The 19646-nt window shown below is 56.2% G+C and overlaps 1 protein-coding gene across 1 annotated transcript; it reads left to right on the top strand.

Annotated features, from left to right (window-relative positions):
- Nucleotides 1-2188: 2188 nt before the first annotated feature.
- LOC133359474 (chondroitin sulfate N-acetylgalactosaminyltransferase 1-like) lies at nt 2189-17860 on the top strand. Its single transcript, XM_061577892.1, has 13 exons — nt 2189-2316; nt 7281-7341; nt 8533-8675; nt 9768-9916; nt 10957-11268; nt 11725-11887; nt 12394-12742; nt 14006-14104; nt 14903-15147; nt 15946-16040; nt 16638-16719; nt 17124-17578; nt 17798-17860. The coding sequence occupies exons 3-13, from the start codon at nt 8561-8563 to the stop codon at nt 17858-17860; spliced, it is 2127 nt and encodes a 708-aa protein (XP_061433876.1). The 5' UTR covers nt 2189-2316; nt 7281-7341; nt 8533-8560.
- Nucleotides 17861-19646: the final 1786 nt, after the last annotated feature.

The raw sequence follows: 19646 nt of genomic DNA, 5'->3' as shown, positions 1-19646 counted from the left end.
GTGCCACGGATCACTGACTGAGATGACCGAGATGACTGGCTGATGCACCACCTGTGCCACCTACTATGCCAACACACAGACACAGACAAAGCTCCCCAGGTAGCCTCTAGCAGGCTGTAGGGGCAAGTGCTGCTAGTAGCACCTACACACAGACAAAGCTCCCCCGTGTAGCCTCTAGCAGGCTGTAGGGGCAAGTGCTGTTAGTAGTAGCACCTATACACAGACAAAGATCCCCCGTGTAGCCTCTAGCAGGCTGTAGGGGCAAGTGCTGTTAGTAGCACCTACACACAGACAAAGATCCCCCAGGTAGCCTCTAGCAGGCTATAGGGGCAAGTGCTGTTAGTAGCACCTACACACAAACAAAGCTCCCCCGTGTAGCCTCTAGCAGGCTGTAGGGGCAAGTGCTGTTAGTAGCACCTACACACAGACAAAGATCCCCCAGGTAGCCTCTAGCAGGCTGTAGGGGCAAGTGCTGTTAGTAGCACCTACACACAAACAAAGCTCCCCCGTGTAGCCTCTAGCAGGCTGTAGGGGCAAGTGCTGTTAGTAGCACCTACACACAGACAAAGATCCCCCAGGTAGCCTCTAGAAGGCTATAGGGGCAAGTGCTGTTAGTAGCACCTACACACAAACAAAGCTCCCCCGTGTAGCCTCTAGCAGGCTGTAGGGGCAAGTGCTGTTAGTAGCAGCAGCACCTATGAAGGCTACCGACACTGTGGCTATACACAGAGGGGGTGGTGTGGCCAGCACCAGCACGCCCGGCCGCCTTTGTCTCTCCCCCAGTGATGATTGTGAGCCTGAGACATCTTGTGTCTTTAACTCGTCACTTTAATCGAATATCAATCGACAGGATCGTACCTCGGATTCTGTTCCTCAATGGCGGTGACGTCACTGGCGGCAAGCCCCGCCCTCCAATGGCGGTGCCCCCCACCCGCCCCTACCCAACATGGCGGCTATGCCCTCCATTGGATTGATAAAGGCGGCACCCCCTACCCAACATGGCGGCGACGCCCTCCAATGGTTTGATAAAGGAGGCCCCCCTACCCAACATGGCGGCGACGCCCTCCAATGGTTTGATAAAGGAGGCCCCCCTACCCAACATGGCGGCGACGCCCTCCAATGGTTTGATAAAGGAGGCCCCCCCTACCCAATATGGCGGCGATGCCATCCAATGGTTTGATAAAGGAGGCCCCCCCTACCCAATATGGCGGCGAGGCCCTCCAATGGTTTGATAAAGGAGGCCCCCCCTACCCAACATGGCGGCGATGCCATCCAATGGTTTGATAAAGGAGGCCCCCCCCCTACCCAATATGGCGGCGATGCCATCCAACGGATTAACAAGCGGCACCCCGCCTACCCAATATGGCGGCGATCCAATAGCGGCACTCCCTACCCAACATGGCGGCGCTCTATCTATCGAAATGTGGTGGCCGCCCTACCAAACATGGCGGGAATGCCCTCCAATGCATTGACAATCGCTTTTTGCCAATGTGGCGGAGATACCGTCCAATGCTTTGACAATAGCGGTCCCCCTAACCAACATGGCGGCAATGCCCTCCAATGTATTGACAATGGCTGTCTCCCTAACCAACATGGCGCGATGCCGTCCATTGCTTTGCCAGTGGCGGTTTCCCTACCCAACATGGCGGAGCGATTCCACCGCTCTACCCAGAACCCCACCCGCTTCGTTTCCAACGTCAATCTCCCTGCGGTCACGTGCTTTAATAAATTATGTTAATGAGACACGGGCAGCCAATGGGCTTCGATGTTGTCCTGACTTGGCATACAGAGACACGTCCACTTAGCGACGCGTCTCACCCCTCGGCCCGCCTCGTCCCCATCTCCGATTCTCGCCGCACTCCCTACGGCGCGATCGCCCCGCCCATAAGACAGCCCCCCCCCCCAAGTTCATTAGCCACGCCCCTCACCCCCCCCGTTCAACCGTCTGCTCATTTGCATAGCCCCGCCCCCTACTCATTCGCCCCGCCCCTTATGCTGTCGCCCCTCCCCATCACCCGTCCCTCCTTCTGCTTCGCCCCGCCCCCTTTATCCCGATCGCCCCGCCCACCGCCCCCTCCCCACCAACTCCGCCCTCGCGCCCGCCCTCCCTCCCCCTTCGCCCCTCCCCCTTATCCTCATCGCCCCGCCCACTTCTCCCTCCCCACCAACCCCGCCCCTCCCCCCCGCTAGGCCCCGCCCCCTACGGGATCCCAGACGGAGGATCGAGAAACGCAGCGCGTTTGTGAAGTGGCCGCTATGAGCGGCACGCTCTATCTACTGCTCGCTGTCTCGCCACCGCCATACTTCACCACTCAGGTCAGTGGGGGGCCGCTGGGCGTTGGGGAGGTGGCGGGGGGGCGCTGGGTGGGGCCCTCGGGTTGGCCAGGAGCCTCGGGCGAGATAGGAGGCTCGGGGTGGTGGTGGTGCAATCGATAGTACACGCAACACACAGACTCAGCACTGTCACCCATAGACTCAACACTGCACCATAGACTCAACACTGCCCCATAGACTCAGCACTGTCACCCATAGACTCAACACTGTCACCCATAGACTCAACACTTACTGCCCATAGACTCAACACTGCCCCATAGACTCAGCACTGTCACCCATAGACTCAACACTGTCACCCATAGACTCAACACTGTCACCCATAGACTCAACACTTACTGCCCATAGACTCAACACTGCCCCATAGACTCAGCACTGTCACCCATAGACTCAACACTGTCACCCATAGACTCAGCACTGTCACCCATAGACTCAACACTACCCATAGACTCAACACTGCCCATAGACTCAACACTGCCCATAGACTCAACACTGCCCCATAGACTCAGCACTGCCCATAGACTCAACACTGCCCCATAGACTCAACACTCACTGCCCATAGACTCAACACTGCCCCATAGACTCAACACTGCACCATAGACTCAACACTGTCACCCATAGACTCAACACTGCCCATAGACTCAACACTTACTGCCCATAGACTCAACACTGCCCCCATAGACTCAGCACTGTCACCCATAGACTCAACACTGTCACCCATAGACTCAGCACTGTCACCCATAGACTCAACACTGTCACCCATAGACTCAACACTGCACCATAGACTCAACACTGTACCATAGACTCAACACTGTCACCCATAGACTCAACACTGCCCATAGACTCAACACTGTCACCCATAGACTCAACACTGTCACCCATAGACTCAACACTGCCCCATAGACTCAACACTCCCCATAGACTCAACACTGTCACCCATAGACTCAACACTGCCCATAGACTCAACACTACCCATAGACTCAACACTGCCCCATAGACTCAACACTGCACCATAGACTCAACACTGTCACCCATAGACTCAACACTGCCCATAGATTCAACACTGCCCATAGACTCTACACTGCACCATAGACTCAACACTGTCACCCATAGACTCAACACTGCCCATAGACTCAACACTACCCATAGACTCAACACTGCCCCATAGACTCAACACTGCACCATAGACTCAACACTGTCACCCATAGACTCTACACTGCACCATAGACTCAACACTGTCACCCATAGACTCAACACTGCCCCATAGACTCAACACTGCCCCATAGACTCAACACTACCCATAGACTCAACACTGCCCATAGACTCAACACTGAACCACAGACTCAACACTGCCCATAGACTCAACACTGCCCATAGACTCAACACTACCTATAGACTCAACACTGCTACCCATAGACTCAACACTGCCCATAGACTCAACACTGCCCATAGACTCAGCACTGTCACCCATAGACTCAACACTGCACCATAGACTCAACACTGCACCATAGACTCATCACTGCACCATAGACTCATCACTGCCCATAGACTCTACACTGCCCATAGACTCAACACTGCCCATAGACTAAACACTGCCCATAGACTCATCACTGCACCATAGACTCAGCACTGCCCATAGACTCATCACTGCACCATAGACTCAGCACTGCCCATAGACTCAGCACTGCCCATAGACTCATCACTGCCCATAGACTCAACACTGCCCATAGACTCATCACTGCCCATTGACTCAACACTGTCACCCATAGACTCAGCACTGCACCATAGACTCAACACTGCACCATAGACTCAACACTGCACCATAGACTCATCACTGCCCATAGACTCATCACTGCACCATAGACTCAACACTGCCCATAGACTCATCACTGCCCATTGACTCAACACTGTCACCCATAGACTCAGCACTGCACCATAGACTCAACACTGCACCATAGACTCAACACTGCACCATAGACTCATCACTGCCCATAGACTCAACACTGCCCATAGACTCAGCACTGCCCATAGACTCAACACTGCCCATAGACTCAACACTGCCCATAGAATCAATACTGCCCCATAGACTCAACACTGCCCCATAGACTCAACACTGCCCATAGACTCAACACTGCCCATTGACTCAACACTGCCCATAGACTCAACACTTCCCATAGACTCACCACTGCCCATAGACTCAACACTGCCCATAGACTCAACACTGTCACCCATAGACTCAACACTGCACCATAGACTCAACACTGCCCCATAGACTCAACACTGCACCATAGACTCAACACTACCCCATAGACTCAACACTGCACCATAGACTCAACACTGCCCCATAGACTCAACACTGCACCATAGACTCAACACTGCACCATAGACTCAACACTGCCCCATAGACTCAACACTGCACCATAGACTCATCACTACCCATATATTCAACACTGCCCCATAGACTCAACACTGCCCATAGACTCAACACTGCCCATAGACTCAACACTGCACCATAGACTCAGCACTGCACCATAGACTCAACACTGCCCATAGACTCAACACTGCCCATAGACTCAACACTGCACCATAGACTCAACACTGCCCATAGATTCAACACAACCCATTGACTCAACACTGCTCATAGACTCAACACTGCCCATAGACTCAACACTGCCCATAGACTCAACACTGCCCATTGACTCAACACTGCCCATAGACTCAACACTACCCATAGACTCAGCACTGCCCATTGACTCAACACTGCCCATTGACTCAACACTGCACCATAGACTCAACACTACCCATAGATTCAACACTGCCCATAGACTTAACACTGCACCATAGACTCAACACTGCCCATAGACTCAACACTGCCCATAGACTCAACACTGCTACCCACAGACTCAGCACTGCCCATTGACTCAACACTGCCCATTGACTCAACACTGCCCATAGACTCAACACTGCCCATAGACTCAACACTACCCATAGACTCAGCACTGCCCATTGACTCAACACTGCCCATTGACTCAACACTGCACCATAGACTCAACACTACCCATAGATTCAACACTGCCCATAGACTTAACACTGCACCATAGACTCAACACTGCCCATAGACTCAACACTGCCCATAGACTCAACACTGCTACCCACAGACTCAGCACTGCCCATTGACTCAACACTGCCCATAGACTCATCACTACCCACAGACTCAGCACTGCCCATTGACTCAACACTGCCCATAGACTCAGCACTACCCATAGACTCAACACTACCCATAGACTCAACACTGCACCATAGACTCAACACTGCCCATAGACTCAGCACTACTCATAGACTCAACACTGCCCATAGACTCAACACTGCCCATAGACTCAACACTGCCCATTGACTCAACACTGCACCATAGACTCAACACTGCCCCATAGACTCAAAACTGCCCATTGACTCAACACTGCCCATTGACTCAACACTGCCCATAGACTCAACACTGCCCATAGACTCAACACTGCCCATTGACTCAACACTGCCCATTGACTCAACACTGCCCATAGACTCAACACTGCCCATAGACTCAACACTGCCCATTGACTCAACACTGCTACCCACAGACTCAGCACTGCCCCACACACTGAGGCATCTGTCCCGAGTTTGCGTAATCTCCACGTACCACCCACATGTCAAACTCTGCACGTACAGTACTAAGACAAAGATCACCCTTGTAGCCTCAACTGACTCTAGGGGCAAGTACACACAGACACACACACACTGCCAAGTGCACACACACAAACACAGACACGTGTACACACACAGACACGGGTACACACACACACGTGTACACAAACACACGTGTACACACACAGACGTGTACACACACACACGTGTACAACACACACGTGTACAAAAAAACAGACACTTGTACACACACATTGATACTGACACACAGACACTGACAGATACACTACAACAACACACACACTGACAAATATGTGTCTATGTGTGTGTGTAGTGTGTGTGTCAGTGTCTGTGTGTGTTCGTGTGTGTGTCAGTGTTTGTGTGTGTTCGTGTGTGTGTAATGCACCGATTCTGCATATTAGTGATATAATATGGTGGTGGTGATGGTGGTGGTGATGGTGGCTGTGGTGGTGATGGTGGTGGTGATGGTGGTGGTGATGGTGGTGATGGTGATGATGGTGATGATGGTGGTGGTGGTGGTGATGGTGGTGATGGTGGTGGTGATGGTGGTAATGGTGGTGATGGTGGTGATGGTGATGGTGGTGATGATGATGATGGTGGTGGTGATGGTGGTGGTGCTGTTGCTGATGGTGGTGGTGGTGATGATGATGATGGTGGTGGTGGTGATGATGATGATGGTGGTGATGATGATGATGATGGTGGTGGTGGTGATGATGATGGTGGTGGTGATGGTGGTGGTGATGGTGGTGGTGATGGTGGTGATGGTGATGATGGTGATGATGGTGGTGGTGGTGGTGATGGTGGTGGTGATGGTGGTGGTGATGGTGGTGGTGGTGGTGATGGTGGTGGTGATGGTGGTGGTGCTGTTGCTGTTGCTGATGGTGGTGGTGGTGATGATGATGATGGTGGTGGTGGTGATGATGATGGTGGTGGTAGTGGTGATGATGATGATGGTGGTGATGATGATGGTGGTGGTGGTGATGGTGGTGATGGTGGTGGTGATGATGGTGGTGGTGATGATGATGATGGTGGTGGTGGTGATGATGATGGTGGTGATGATGATGATGGTGGTGGTGATGATGATGATGATGGTGGTGATGATGATGATGGTGGTGGTGATGATGATGATGGTGGTGGTGATGGTGGTGATGGTGGCGGTGGTGATGATGATGATGGTGGTGATGATGATGATGGTGGTGGTGGTGATGGTGGTGGTGATGATGGTGGTGATGGTTGACCTCTGACACCAGGTCACCGAAGCTCAACTCTGAACTCACCGCCCCAGATGTGACCTCACCACTACCAGCAGAGGTGAGGTCACTCAAATACTACAAATACTACAAATACTCAAATACTACAAATACTACAAATACTCAAATACTATAAATACTACAACTACTCAAATACTACAACTACTCAAATACTACAAATACTCAAATACTACAACTACTACAAATACTACTACTACTCGTAAAATTTTGACTGCTTGTGTTGCGGTTATTGCAAACATGATGCCTTGTATAAAGGTGTCAGTTTTTGTACCAGTTGAAAGGGTAAAAACCTTTCACTATACTGTAGAGGTGTTATACTGGTAGGAACCTCCTGGTTACACCAGCCCAAATGGGATTATTGTGTCCGTCCGTCGTGCATCCAAAAATGGGAGGGGTCGGGCTGGGTGGAGAGGGGAGGGTGGGGAGGGGCTGGGTGGGGAGGGGCTGGGTGGGGAGGGGTGGGGCTGTGTGGGGAGGGGCTGGTCACCCCGTGGTGCCCTTATAAACCTCAACGTTTAACCTACTCACGCCGGCTTGTGCCCGCCCTCGCAGTCGGGCATATTTGTGGAATCCACCACGCCGCCGTTGACCCTACAGGCCATTGACCGAGCAACCCAACGTGTTCCTACCAGCTCCCTCCGCAGCAAGAATGTGTTTACGCACTCCCCATGTTGTCAGCGGGTAGCATCACTATTGGGTCAACAGTGTTAATCAATGGGGCCTCAACTCACCACAGGGTTCAATGTTAATCAATGTGGTTCAGTGTTGATCAATGGGGTTCAGAGTTAATCAATGGGGTTCGGTGTTAATCAATGGGGTTCGGTGATAATCAATGGGTCTCAGTGTTAATCAAAGTGGTTCAGTGTTGATCAATGGGGCTCAGTGTTAATCAATGGGTCTCAGTGTTAATCAATGTGGTTCAGTGTTGATCAATGGGGCTCAGTGTTAATCAATGGGGTTCGGTGTTAATCAATGAGGTTCTGTGTTAATCAATGGGTCTCAGTGTTAATCAATGGGTCTCAGTGTTAATCAATGGTTCTCGGTGATAATCAATGGGTCTCGGTGTTAATCAATGGGGTTCGGTGTTAATCAATGGGTCTCAGTGTTAATCAATGGTTCTCGGTAATAATCAATGGGGTTCGGTGTTAATCAATGGTGTTCAGTGTTAATCAATGGGTCTCACAGGGCTCTGTCTCAAATCGCCTCTGTCTCCCCCCCCCCCCCCCCGCAGGGCCGCGCCTGATTGGCCGCCCGTCGCCATGGTGACCCGCAAGCTGCTCTCCCATTGGCCGAGGCGCCTCGTGCCTGGCGCCTGCCTCGCGGTAGCAGCTCTGCTCTGGCTGCTGCACACGCTGGGGTGTGGCCTAAACCACGGTGGGTGTGGCCTAAACCATTGTGGGCGTGGCCTAGACAGTTGTGGGCGTGGCCTATACTGTTGTGGGTGTGGCCTAAACCACGGTGGGCGTGGCCTAAACCACGGTGGGAGTGGTCTAAACCACGGTGGGTGTGACCTAAACCACGGCGGGCGTGGCCTAAACAATTGTGGGCGTGGCCTAGACCACGGTGGGCGTGGCCTAAATCATTGTGGGTGACTGACAGCACTTGCCCCTGCAGCCTGCTAGAGGCGACACGGGGGATCTTTGTCTTTGTGACTGAATGCACCCCTACCCACTACACCAACTATCCTCTCTACCCCCCCCCACCTACCCCCACCTACCCCCCCACCTACCCCCACCTACCCCCCCCACCTACCCCACCCCCCACCTACCCCCACCTACCCCCCCCCACCTACCCCCCCCACCTACCCCCCCCACCTACCCCCCCCACCTACCCCCCCCACCTACCCCCCCCCACCTACCCCCACCTACCCCCCCCACCTACCCCCCCCACCTACCCCCCCCACCTACCCCCCCACCTAACCCCCCCACCTACCCCCCCCACCTACCCCCACCTACCCCACCCCCCACCTACCCCACCCCCCACCTACCCCCACCTACCCCCCCCACCTACCCCCCCCACCTACCCCCCCACCTACCCCCCCACCTACCCCCACCTACCCCCCCACCTACCCCCCCCACCTACCCCCCACCTACCCCCCCCCACCTACCCCCCACCTACCCACCCACCCCCCACCTACCACCCCCACCTACCCCCCACCTACCCCCCCCCACCTACCCCCACCTACCCCACCCCCCACCTACCCCACCCCCCACCTACCCCCACCTACCCCCCCCACCTACCCCCCCCACCTACCCCCCCACCTACCCCCCCACCTACCCCCACCTACCCCCCCACCTACCCCCCCCACCTACCCCCCACCTACCCCCCCCCCACCTACCCCCCACCTACCCACCCACCCCCCACCTACCACCCCCACCTACCCCCCACCTAGCCCCCCCCACCTACCCCCCACCTACCCACCCCCCACCTACCCCCACCTACCCCCCACCTACCCCCCACCCCCAGCCGAGGAGTCTGCCCCCCGTGTCTCGGAGGCGGTGGTGGGGCTCAGGCGAGAGGCAGGCCTGGGGCAGCACCAGGCCGAGCTGGTGGAGCAGGCGGCACAGCACCGGGGCCAGCTGCAGGTGCTACGCAAACAGCTCCAGCAGCTCAAGGTGAGCACCCCTCACCACCCTCACCAGCCTCACCAGCCTAACCACCCTCACCACCAGCCTCACCAACCTCACCACCCTCACCAGCCTCACCACCCTCACCAGCCTCACCAGCCTCACCAGCCTCACCACCAGCCTCACCCTCTCCACCCTCACCACCACCCTCACCAGCCTAACCAGCCTCACCACCAGCCTTACCAGCCTCACCACCAGCCTCACCACCCTCACCAGCCTCACCAGCCTCACCACCATCATCACCACCATCATCACCCTCACCAGCCTCACCACCATCATCACCACCATCATCACCAGCATCATCACCATCATCACCCTCACCAGCCTCACCACCATCATCACCACCATCATCACCAGCATCATCACCATCATCACCCTCACCAGCCTCACCACCAGCACCACCACCCTCACCACCCTCACCACCAGCCTCACCCTCACCAGCCTCACCACCATCATCACCACCATCATCACCAGCATCATCACCATCATCACCCTCACCAGCCTCACCACCAGCCTCACCACCCTCACCACCATCATCACCACCACCCTCACCACCATCATCACCACCACCCTCACCACCATCATCACAACCATCACCACCATCACCACCATCACCACCATCATCATCACCCATATGCCCAATTACCCATGCACCCACTCACCCACCCACTCATTCACTCACCCACCCCTTCCACCCACTCACCCACTCACCCACCCCTCCACCCACTCACCCATCCACTCACCCACCCCTTCCACCCACTCACCCACTCACCCACCCCTCCACCCACTCACCCACCCACTCACCCACCCACTCACTCACCCATCCACTCACCCACTCACTCACCCACCCACCCACTCACCCACCCATCCATCCACTCACCCATCCACCCCTCCACCCACTCACTCACCCATCCACTCACCCACCCATCCACTCACCCACCCATCCACTCACCCACCCACCCACCCACTCACCCACTCACCCACCCACCCCTCCACCCACTCACTCACCCACCCACCCCTCTCCCCAGTCCGAGCTCCACCACCGCACGGAACAGCTGAAGACCCTGCAGGGTGCTGTGGTGGGCGGGGCCTCCGCCGTGTTGGGCGGGGCCTCTGCCGTGGTGGGCGGGGCCTCCGCCGTGGTGGGCGGGGCCTCCGTGGTGGGGGGGGAGGCGGCCCAAGCCGCTCCCCCCGCTCCCGTGGATGCCTCGGGCCCGGGCGGCCAGGCGAGCCTGCAGGCTTTCCTGACGTCGCAGGCCGAGCGCGCGGAGGTTCTGTGGGGGGGGCGCTACTCCAGCGAGTACGCGGTCATCCCCTACGACAGCTTTACTGCACACAAGGTGGTGCACCGCTCGCTCAGTCAGTCACTTACTCAGTCACTCACTCAGTCAGTCACTCACTCAGTCACTCACTCAGTCACTCGCTCAGTCACTCGCTCAGTCAGTCACTCGCTCAGTCACTCACTCACTCAGTCATTCACTCACTCAGTCACTCAGTCACTCACTCAGTCACTCAGTCAGTCACTCACTCAGTCACTCACTCAGTCCCTCTCTCACTCATTCACTCACTCAGTCACTCAGTCAGTCACTCACTCAGTCACTCACTCAGTCCCTCTCTCACTCATTCACTCACTTAGTCACCCACTCAGTCATTCACTCAGTAACTCACTCACTCAGTCAGTCACTCAGTCACCCACTCAGTCACCCACTCAGTCACCCGCTCACTCGCTCAGTCACTCGCTCACTCACTCACTGAGTCACTCACTGAGTCACTCACTGAGTCACTCACTGCGCCAGGTGTACCAGCTGGAGACGGGGCTGACGCGCCACCCTGAGGAGCGGCCTCTCCGTCGCGACCGCCGCGAGGAGCTCGTGCAAGCCGTAGACGCCGCCATCGTCGCCCTCAACGGCGGGGAGCGGGCGGGGGGTGACGGATACTCACTCGCCCACTTCGCTGAGGGTAGCTCTCACCCACTCACCCAACCAACCACCCACTCACCCACACACCCACTCGCTCACCCACTCACCCACTCACCCACCCACTCACTCACTCACTCGTCCACCCATTCACCCACTCACCCACCCACTCACCCACCCACCCACTCACGCACCCACCCCCCCACCCACTCACCCACCCACTCACCCACCCCCCCCACTCACCCACTCACTCACCCACTCACTCGTCCACCCATTCACCCACTCACTCACCCACCCACTCACCCACCCACTCACCCACCCACCCACTTGCCCACCCACCCATACACCCACTCACTCACTCGCCCGCTCACTCGCCCGCTCACTCACCCACTCACTTGCCCACCCATTCACCCACTCACTCACCCATCCACTCACTCACCCACTCACTGACTCACCCACCCATTCACCCACTCAACCACTCAGTCACCCACCCACCCACTCACCCACCCACTCACCCCCCACCGACCCCCCCCACCCTCCCCACCGCAGGGCTGTTCCGCAGCGAGCGCGACAAGGGCACCGAGTATCGACTCGCCTTCCGCCGCCCCGCGGAGACCGGCGGCTCCGACGACTCGGCCGGGGTTGGCGGATCGCCGCTGCGCGTGGTCACGCTGTTCCGCCCGCTGGCACCGCCCGTGGTGGTGGCCGTGGAAGACGCTGGCGACGTTGGCGGCGGTGGTGGCGGTGGTGGCGGTGGTGGTGGCGGCGGTGGTGGCGGTGGTGGCGGTGGTGGTGGCGGCGGTGGTGGCGGTGGTGGCGGGTATCTCCCGCCGCTCCACGTGGTGGTGCCGTTGGCACGGCGCACCAACGCGTTCCGCGCTTTCATGCAAAACTTTAGGTGGGCGGTGGTGACGGTGGTGGTGGTGATGGTGGTGATGGTGGTGGTGTGTCTGTGTGTGTTTCTGTCTGTGTGTGTGTGTCTATCTGTGTGTGTGTCTATCTGTGTGTGTGTCTGTGGACAGTGCTGTGGGGGGGAGTGCCAATTCCGATTGGTCTTTCCCCTCATGGCGTTTGTGACCACCACAGTGGCCAAATGGGGGCTCTGGGCGGGTGCGAGGGGCTGGTAACCCCTCCACCTTCAATAAATTACCATTAAACCACGAATGAAAAATGTAATAAATAAGCTTGTGCTGGAGGCCCCAGGGGGACAGGCGTCTATGACGTCTCCTGGCCAACTCCCATTTGGCGGAGCCAGGAGATTGAATCTTCACCCACGGGGCTCCTCCAGAAACAACAAAAGCCACTACGGATGGCCACGTGGAATGTTTGAATGCTCACTGCGGAGGAGAGGCTGCCACTCCTCTGTCGGGAGCTAGACCGGTACCGCCTGGATCTCTGTGGCATTCAGGAGGTCGGGTGGACCGGCTCTGGCTCCTGCCACCATTAGGGGTGGACAGTCCTCTACTCGGGGAAGGAGACTACCAAACAACAGGGAGTGGCTCTTCTTCTGAACAAAAGAATTAAGGGGGTGTGGGAGCGTGGTGGTGAGGTGTGGGAAGTGGTAAGCCATCTCAATCGACCCGTGGCACCTGGGTCTGCCCCGTGACCTGCCAGCGAGCGTTCGACACTTCACGTGGCCTCAAGGTGCACATGGCCTGGCAGAAGCGTCGTGGTGACGTCACCACCACTTAGTGGCGAATGGCGGTTGTTGTTGTGTCACAATGTGTGTGACGCTGTGTGTGTATGTGATGCTGTGTGTGTAACGCTGTGTGTGTGTCAAGATGTGTGTGTCACGCTGTGTGTGTGACACCTTGTGTGACGCTGTGTATGTGTGCCGCTGTGTGTGTGATGCTGTGCGTGTGTAACACTGTGTGACGCTGTGTGTGTGACGCTGTGTGTGACACTGTGTGTGTGTGATGTGTTCGTGTGTGACGCTGTGTGTGACGCTGTGTGTGTGACGCTGTGTATGTGACGCTTTGTGTGTGACGCTGTGTATGTGATGCTGTGTGTGACGCTGTGTGTGTGATGCTGTGCGTGTGTAACACTGTGTGTGTGACGCTGTGTGTGTGTGACTGTGTGTGTGTGATGTGTTCGTGTGTGACGCTGTGTGTGACGCTGTGTGTGTGATGCTGTGTTCGTGTGTGACTGTGTGGCGCTACAGACAGGTAGTTGCGAGCCAGCGTGGCCCGGTGCATCTGACCGTCGTTTACTTTGGATCTCCGGGACTCCGCGAGGTGGAAGACATCCTGAGGAGCACCCAGTGAGACGCACGCACGGACACACATACACATACACACACATACACACACACACATACACACACATACACACACATACAGACACACACACATACAGACACACACACACATACACACATACAGACACACACACACATACACACATACACACACACACATACATACACACATACACACACATATACACATACATACACACATACACACACATACACACACACACACACACAGTGACATACACACAAACACCCCCAGTATAGCCTTAACAGACTGTTGGGGCAAGTGCTGTTAGCGAGCACCTATGAAGGCCGGAACGGACACAAGGGGGTGGGTGGCCAGCACCACGCCCGACCGCCTTTGTCTCCCTAGTGGCGATGTTTACACACCGCACCAGGTACTCATTTAAGGCTGAGTCGACCTAGGGGAGGCCCAGGACCGGTTCAGATAATTGTCACTGGTGTTAGCCGTGAGCGGGAATCGAACCCGGGTCGCCAGGTTCATAGCGCAGCGTGCTAACCGCTACACCACCGCTCCCCACTGATACACACACACACACGCACATACACACACACACATACACACACACACGTACATACACACACAGTGACACATACACACAAACACACACACAGAGATACACATACACACACACACAGTGAGACCCAACTTTGACCTATGAATGCCCCTCCCCCACCCCTCACCCCCTCCCCCACCCCCTCCCCCACCCCCCCACCCCTCCACTCCCCCTCCCCCCCTTCCCCACCCCTCCCCCCCTTCCCCACCCCTCCCCCACCCCCCAGGCTGGAGGGCTTCCCCAACGTCTCCATGGTGCCGCTGGCCGGGGAGTTCTCCCGCGGGGTTGGGCTCGACGCGGGGGCCCGGGCGTGGCCGGGTGGGGGTGGGGGGAGGGGCGGCGAGGGGGCGTGGCCTGCTGGGGGAAAGGGGGCGTGGCCTACCGGGGGGGAGGTGCTGCTCTTCTTCTGTGATGTGGACGTCGTCTTCACGGCGGAGTTCCTCACTTCCTGTCGCACGCACGCACGGCCTGGTGGGTACCAGGGGCAGTGTCGTGTGTAGTGTAGTAGTAGTGTATCATAGTGTAGAGTGTAGTGTATCGTAGTGTAGTGTATAGTGTAGTGTAGAGTAGTGTATCATAGTGTAGTGTAGAGTGTAGTGTATCGTAGTGTAGTCTGTAGTGTGTAGTGTATAGTGTAGTGTATCGTAGTGTAGTGTATAGTGTAGTGTGTAGTGTGTACACTGTGTGTGTGTGTACACTGTGTGTATCATCATGGTGACGTCACCGCCACTTAGTGGCGAATGGCGGTTGTTGTTGTGTACACTGTGTGTGTGTACACTGTGTGTACACTGTGTGTGTACACTGTGTGTGTACACTGTGTGTGTGTACCTGTGTGTGTGTGTGTACACTGTGTGTGTGTACACTGTGTGTGTACACTGTGTGTGTGTGTACACTGTGTGTGTACACTGTGTGTGTGTACACTGTGTGTGTGTACACTGTGTGTGTGTGTCTATACTATGTGTGTGTACACTGTGTGTGTGTACACTGTGCGTGTGTGTCTATACTATGTGTGTGTACACTGTGTGTGTGTACACTGTGTGTGTGTACACTGTGTGTGTGTGTCTATACTATGTGTGTGTACACTGTGTGTGTGTACACTGTGCGTGTGTGTCTATACTATGTGTGTGTACACTGTGTGTGTGTGTACACTGTGTGTGTACACTGTGTGTGTGTGTACACTGTGTGTGTACACTGTGTGTGTGTGTACACTGTGTGTGTACACTGTGTGTGTGTGTGTACACTGTGTGTGTGTACACTGTGTGTGTACAGGCAGCAGGGTCTACTACCCGGTGGTGTTCAGCCTCTACAACCCGGCCATCGTCTACGCTCACCACGACAGCATGCCGCCCCTCACGCAACAGCTGGTGGGTCACTCGGGGTCACGGGGGGTCACTGGGGGTCACTGGGGTCACGGGGGTCATTGGGGTGATGATGGTGGTAGTGATGGTGCTGTGATAGTGCTGTGATAGTACTATGATGGTGATGGCGGTGATGGTGGTGTTGGTGATGGTGGTGGTGATGGTGGTGATGGTGATCGTGATGGTGATCGTGATGGTGGTGGTGATGGTGGTGATGGTGGTGATGATGGTGGTGGTGATGGTGGTGATGGTGGTAGTGATGGTGGTAGTGATGGTGGTGGTGATGGTGGTAGTGATGGTGGTAGTGATAGTGATGGTGGTAGTGATGGTGGTGATGATAGTGGTGGTGGTGATGGTGGTAGTGATGGTGGTAGTGATGGTGGTGATGGTGGTAGTGATGGTGGTAGTGATGGTGGTAGTGATGGTGGTAGTGATGGTGGTGATAGTGGTGGTGGTGATGGTGGTGATGATGGTGGTGGTGATGGTGGTGGTGATGGTGGTAGTGATGGTGGTGGTGATGGTGGTGGTGATAGTGATGGTAGTGATGGTGGTGATGGTGGTGATGGTGGTGATGGTGATGTTGATGATGATGTGAGAGGCCAGGTGATCAAGAAGGAGACCGGCTTCTGGAGAGACTTTGGCTTCGGCATGACCTGCCAGTACCTCTCAGACTACCTCGCTGTTGGTGAGTTCCTCACCCACTCACCTACCCACACACTCACCCACCTACTCACTCATTCACCTACTCACGCACCCACCCACTCACTCACCCACTCACCTACTCACTCACTAACCTACTCACCTATTCACCCACTCACTCACCCACTCAGCCACCTACTCACTCGCTCACCTCCTCACTCACCCACACAGTCACTGACTCACTCGCTCACACACTCACTCACCCACTCAATCACCCACTAACCCACCTACTCATTTGCTCACTCACCCACTCACCCACCCACCCACTCACCCACCCACCCACTCACCCACCCACCCACCCACCCACTCACCCATTCACTCACTCACCTATCCGACCACCCACCCCCCCACTATCTCCCCCCCCCCCCCCCACCACCACCCCCCCACCAGGCGGTTTCGACCCGGACATCCGTGGCTGGGGTGGGGAGGACGTGGCTCTCTACCGCAAGCACCTCCAGCGGGGCGCGGCGGCGGCGGCGGGCACAGCGACGGGGGCAGCTGCAGGGGCAGCAGCAGGGGCAGGAGGAGTGGGGGCAGTTGGAGTGGCAGTTGGAGTGGCAGTTGGAGGAGTGGCAGTTGGAAGGGCGGTTGGAGGAGTGGCAGTTGGAGGGGCAGTTGGGGTAGGGGCGGTTGGAGGGGCGGTTGGAGCAGCAGCAGCAGCAGCAGGAGGAGGAGGAGGAGGCTTTGTGGTGGTTCGCGCTCCGGCCCGCGGCCTCTTCCACCTGCACCACGCCAAGCGGTGCCCGCGGGGCCTGGCGGGGGCTCAGCGCCGCGCCTGCCTCCAGACTCGCGCCCTCACCGAGGCCTCGCACGCCCAGCTCGGGGGGCTCGTGCTGGCGGGGGGGGCGGGGGGGGGAGGGGGGGAGGAGGAGGGGGAGGAGGAGGGGGGGGAGGAGGAGGGGGAGGAGGTGGCTGATGCGGGGGGGTTGGGGAAGGAGGTGGGAGGTGGTGGTGGAGGAGAAGTTGGTGGAGGTGGTGGAGGAGGAGTTGGTGGTGGTGGTGGGGGTGGTGGTGGTGGATTGGAGAGGCGCAGTGATGAGGGGAATGGCGGTGGCGACGCTCAGGGAGGCGGCCCAGGAAGTGATCGCCGGCCGGAGCCGGGACCTGGAAACCGGATCCGGAACTGAATCCGGAACTGGACCAGGAACTGAATTCGGAACTGGAACTGAAACCAGAAAGTAAACCAGAACTGAATCCGGAACTGAATCCGGAACCGGAGCAGAAATGGAATCCAGAACTGGAGCAGGAACTGAATCCGGAACTGGAACTGAACCCAGAACGTAAACCAGAAAGAATCCGGAACTGGAGCAGGAACTGAAGCCGGAAATGAATTCCAGAAGTGTCTCTGCCTCTGTGTGTGTGTCTGTGTGTGTGTCTGTGTCTGTGTGTGTGTCTGTGTGTGTGTCTGTGTGTCTGTGTGTCTCTCTGTGTGTGTGTCTGTGTGTCTGTGTGTCTGTGTGTCTCTGTGTGTATGTCTGTGTGTGTGTGTCTGTGTGTGTCTCTGCCTCTGTGTCTGTGTGTGTCTCTGTCTCTTTGTTTGTGTCTGTGTGTGTCTGTGTGTGTCTGTGTGCCTCTGTGTCTCTGTGTGTCTCTGTGTGTCTGTGTGTCTATGTGTGTCTCTGTGTGTCTGTCTCTGTGTCTGTCTCTGTGTCTCTGCCTCTGTGTCTCTCTGTGTCTGTCTCCTGTCACTCAGCCACTCACCCTCCCATTATTACCCTGAGCAGTATTACCCAGCCTACGAGATGGACAAGCGGCTGTGTGATCATCATCACCGCTGTGATCATCATTACCGCTGTGTGATCATCATTACATTGAACTTCTTTCACACAGTACGTAGCCAAACGCGGCTAATTGGAGGTGCACTGTTGAGTCTATGGTGCAGTGTTGAGTCTATGGGGCAGTGCTGAGTCTATGGGCAGTGTTAGTCTATGGGGCAGTGCTGAGTCTATGGGCAGTGTTGAGTCTATGGGGCAGTGCTGAGTCTATGGGCAGTGTTGAGTCTATGGGCAGTGTTAGTCTATGGGCAGTGTTGAGTCTATGGGCAGTGTTGAGTCTATGGGCAGTGCTGAGTCTATGGGCAGTGTTATTCTATGGGCAGTGTTGAATCTACATGGGCAGTGTTAGTCTATGGGCAGTGGACCCATCAGCTCCATCTCTTCTCCAGCCAATGTCGTGCCCGTTTAGCTCCCTCTACGCGGCCAAACAGAAGCTGCTGTTGATGGTGGTGGTGGTTCGTGTGGAACTCCTCGCGTTGAAGGACATCAACTTGGCGAGTTTAAATTTTAAAAAGAAAACTTGGGCCAAGTTGTAAAATATATTTAATTATTATTATACAGAATGTTTCTTTCACCCACTCACCGACTCACCCACACACCCACTCACCCATCCACACACCCACCCACACACTCACCCATACACTCACCCACCCATCCATCCACTCACCCATCCACTCATCCACCCATACACTCACCCACCCACACACTCACCTACCCATACACTCACCCACCCATCCACTCACCCACCCATACACTCACTCACACACTCACCCACCCATCCACACTCACCCACCCACACACTCACCCACCCATCCATCCACTCATCCACCCATACACTCACCCACTCACACACTCACCCACCCATACACTCACCCATCCACTCACTCACCCATCCATCCACTCACCCACCCATACACTCACCCACACACCCACCCATACATTCACCCATCCACTCACCCATCCACTCACTCACCCACCAATACTTTCACACACCCACCCACACACCCACCTACACACTCACCCACACAACCATCCACTCACTCACCCACCCACTATCCTCTGACTGTAACAGACGATATGGTCTTGAACTGCCTTGGCTAAGCTGGGTCCCAGCTTAGCCTCTTGGTTCGATTGCGCT

Source organism: Lethenteron reissneri, chromosome 65, assembly GCF_015708825.2.
Source record: "Lethenteron reissneri isolate LAM-NWPU_2019-01 chromosome 65, ASM1570882v1, whole genome shotgun sequence".
Classification (NCBI taxonomy): domain Eukaryota; kingdom Metazoa; phylum Chordata; class Hyperoartia; order Petromyzontiformes; family Petromyzontidae; genus Lethenteron; species Lethenteron reissneri.
This window is presented reverse-complemented; position numbering and strand designations above follow the sequence as displayed.

Excerpts from the sequence above, each read along its gene's own strand:
- LOC133359474 (XM_061577892.1), top strand. The coding sequence starts at position 8,561 with ATGGTGACCCGCAAGCTGCTCTCCCATTGGCCGAGGCGCCTCGTGCCT. Across the intron at positions 11,888-12,393 it reads ACTCGCCCACTTCGCTGAGG|GGCTGTTCCGCAGCGAGCGC; the intron begins GTAGCTCTCACC and ends TCCCCACCGCAG. Across the intron at positions 14,105-14,902 it reads GACATCCTGAGGAGCACCCA|GCTGGAGGGCTTCCCCAACG; the intron begins GTGAGACGCACG and ends CCCACCCCCCAG.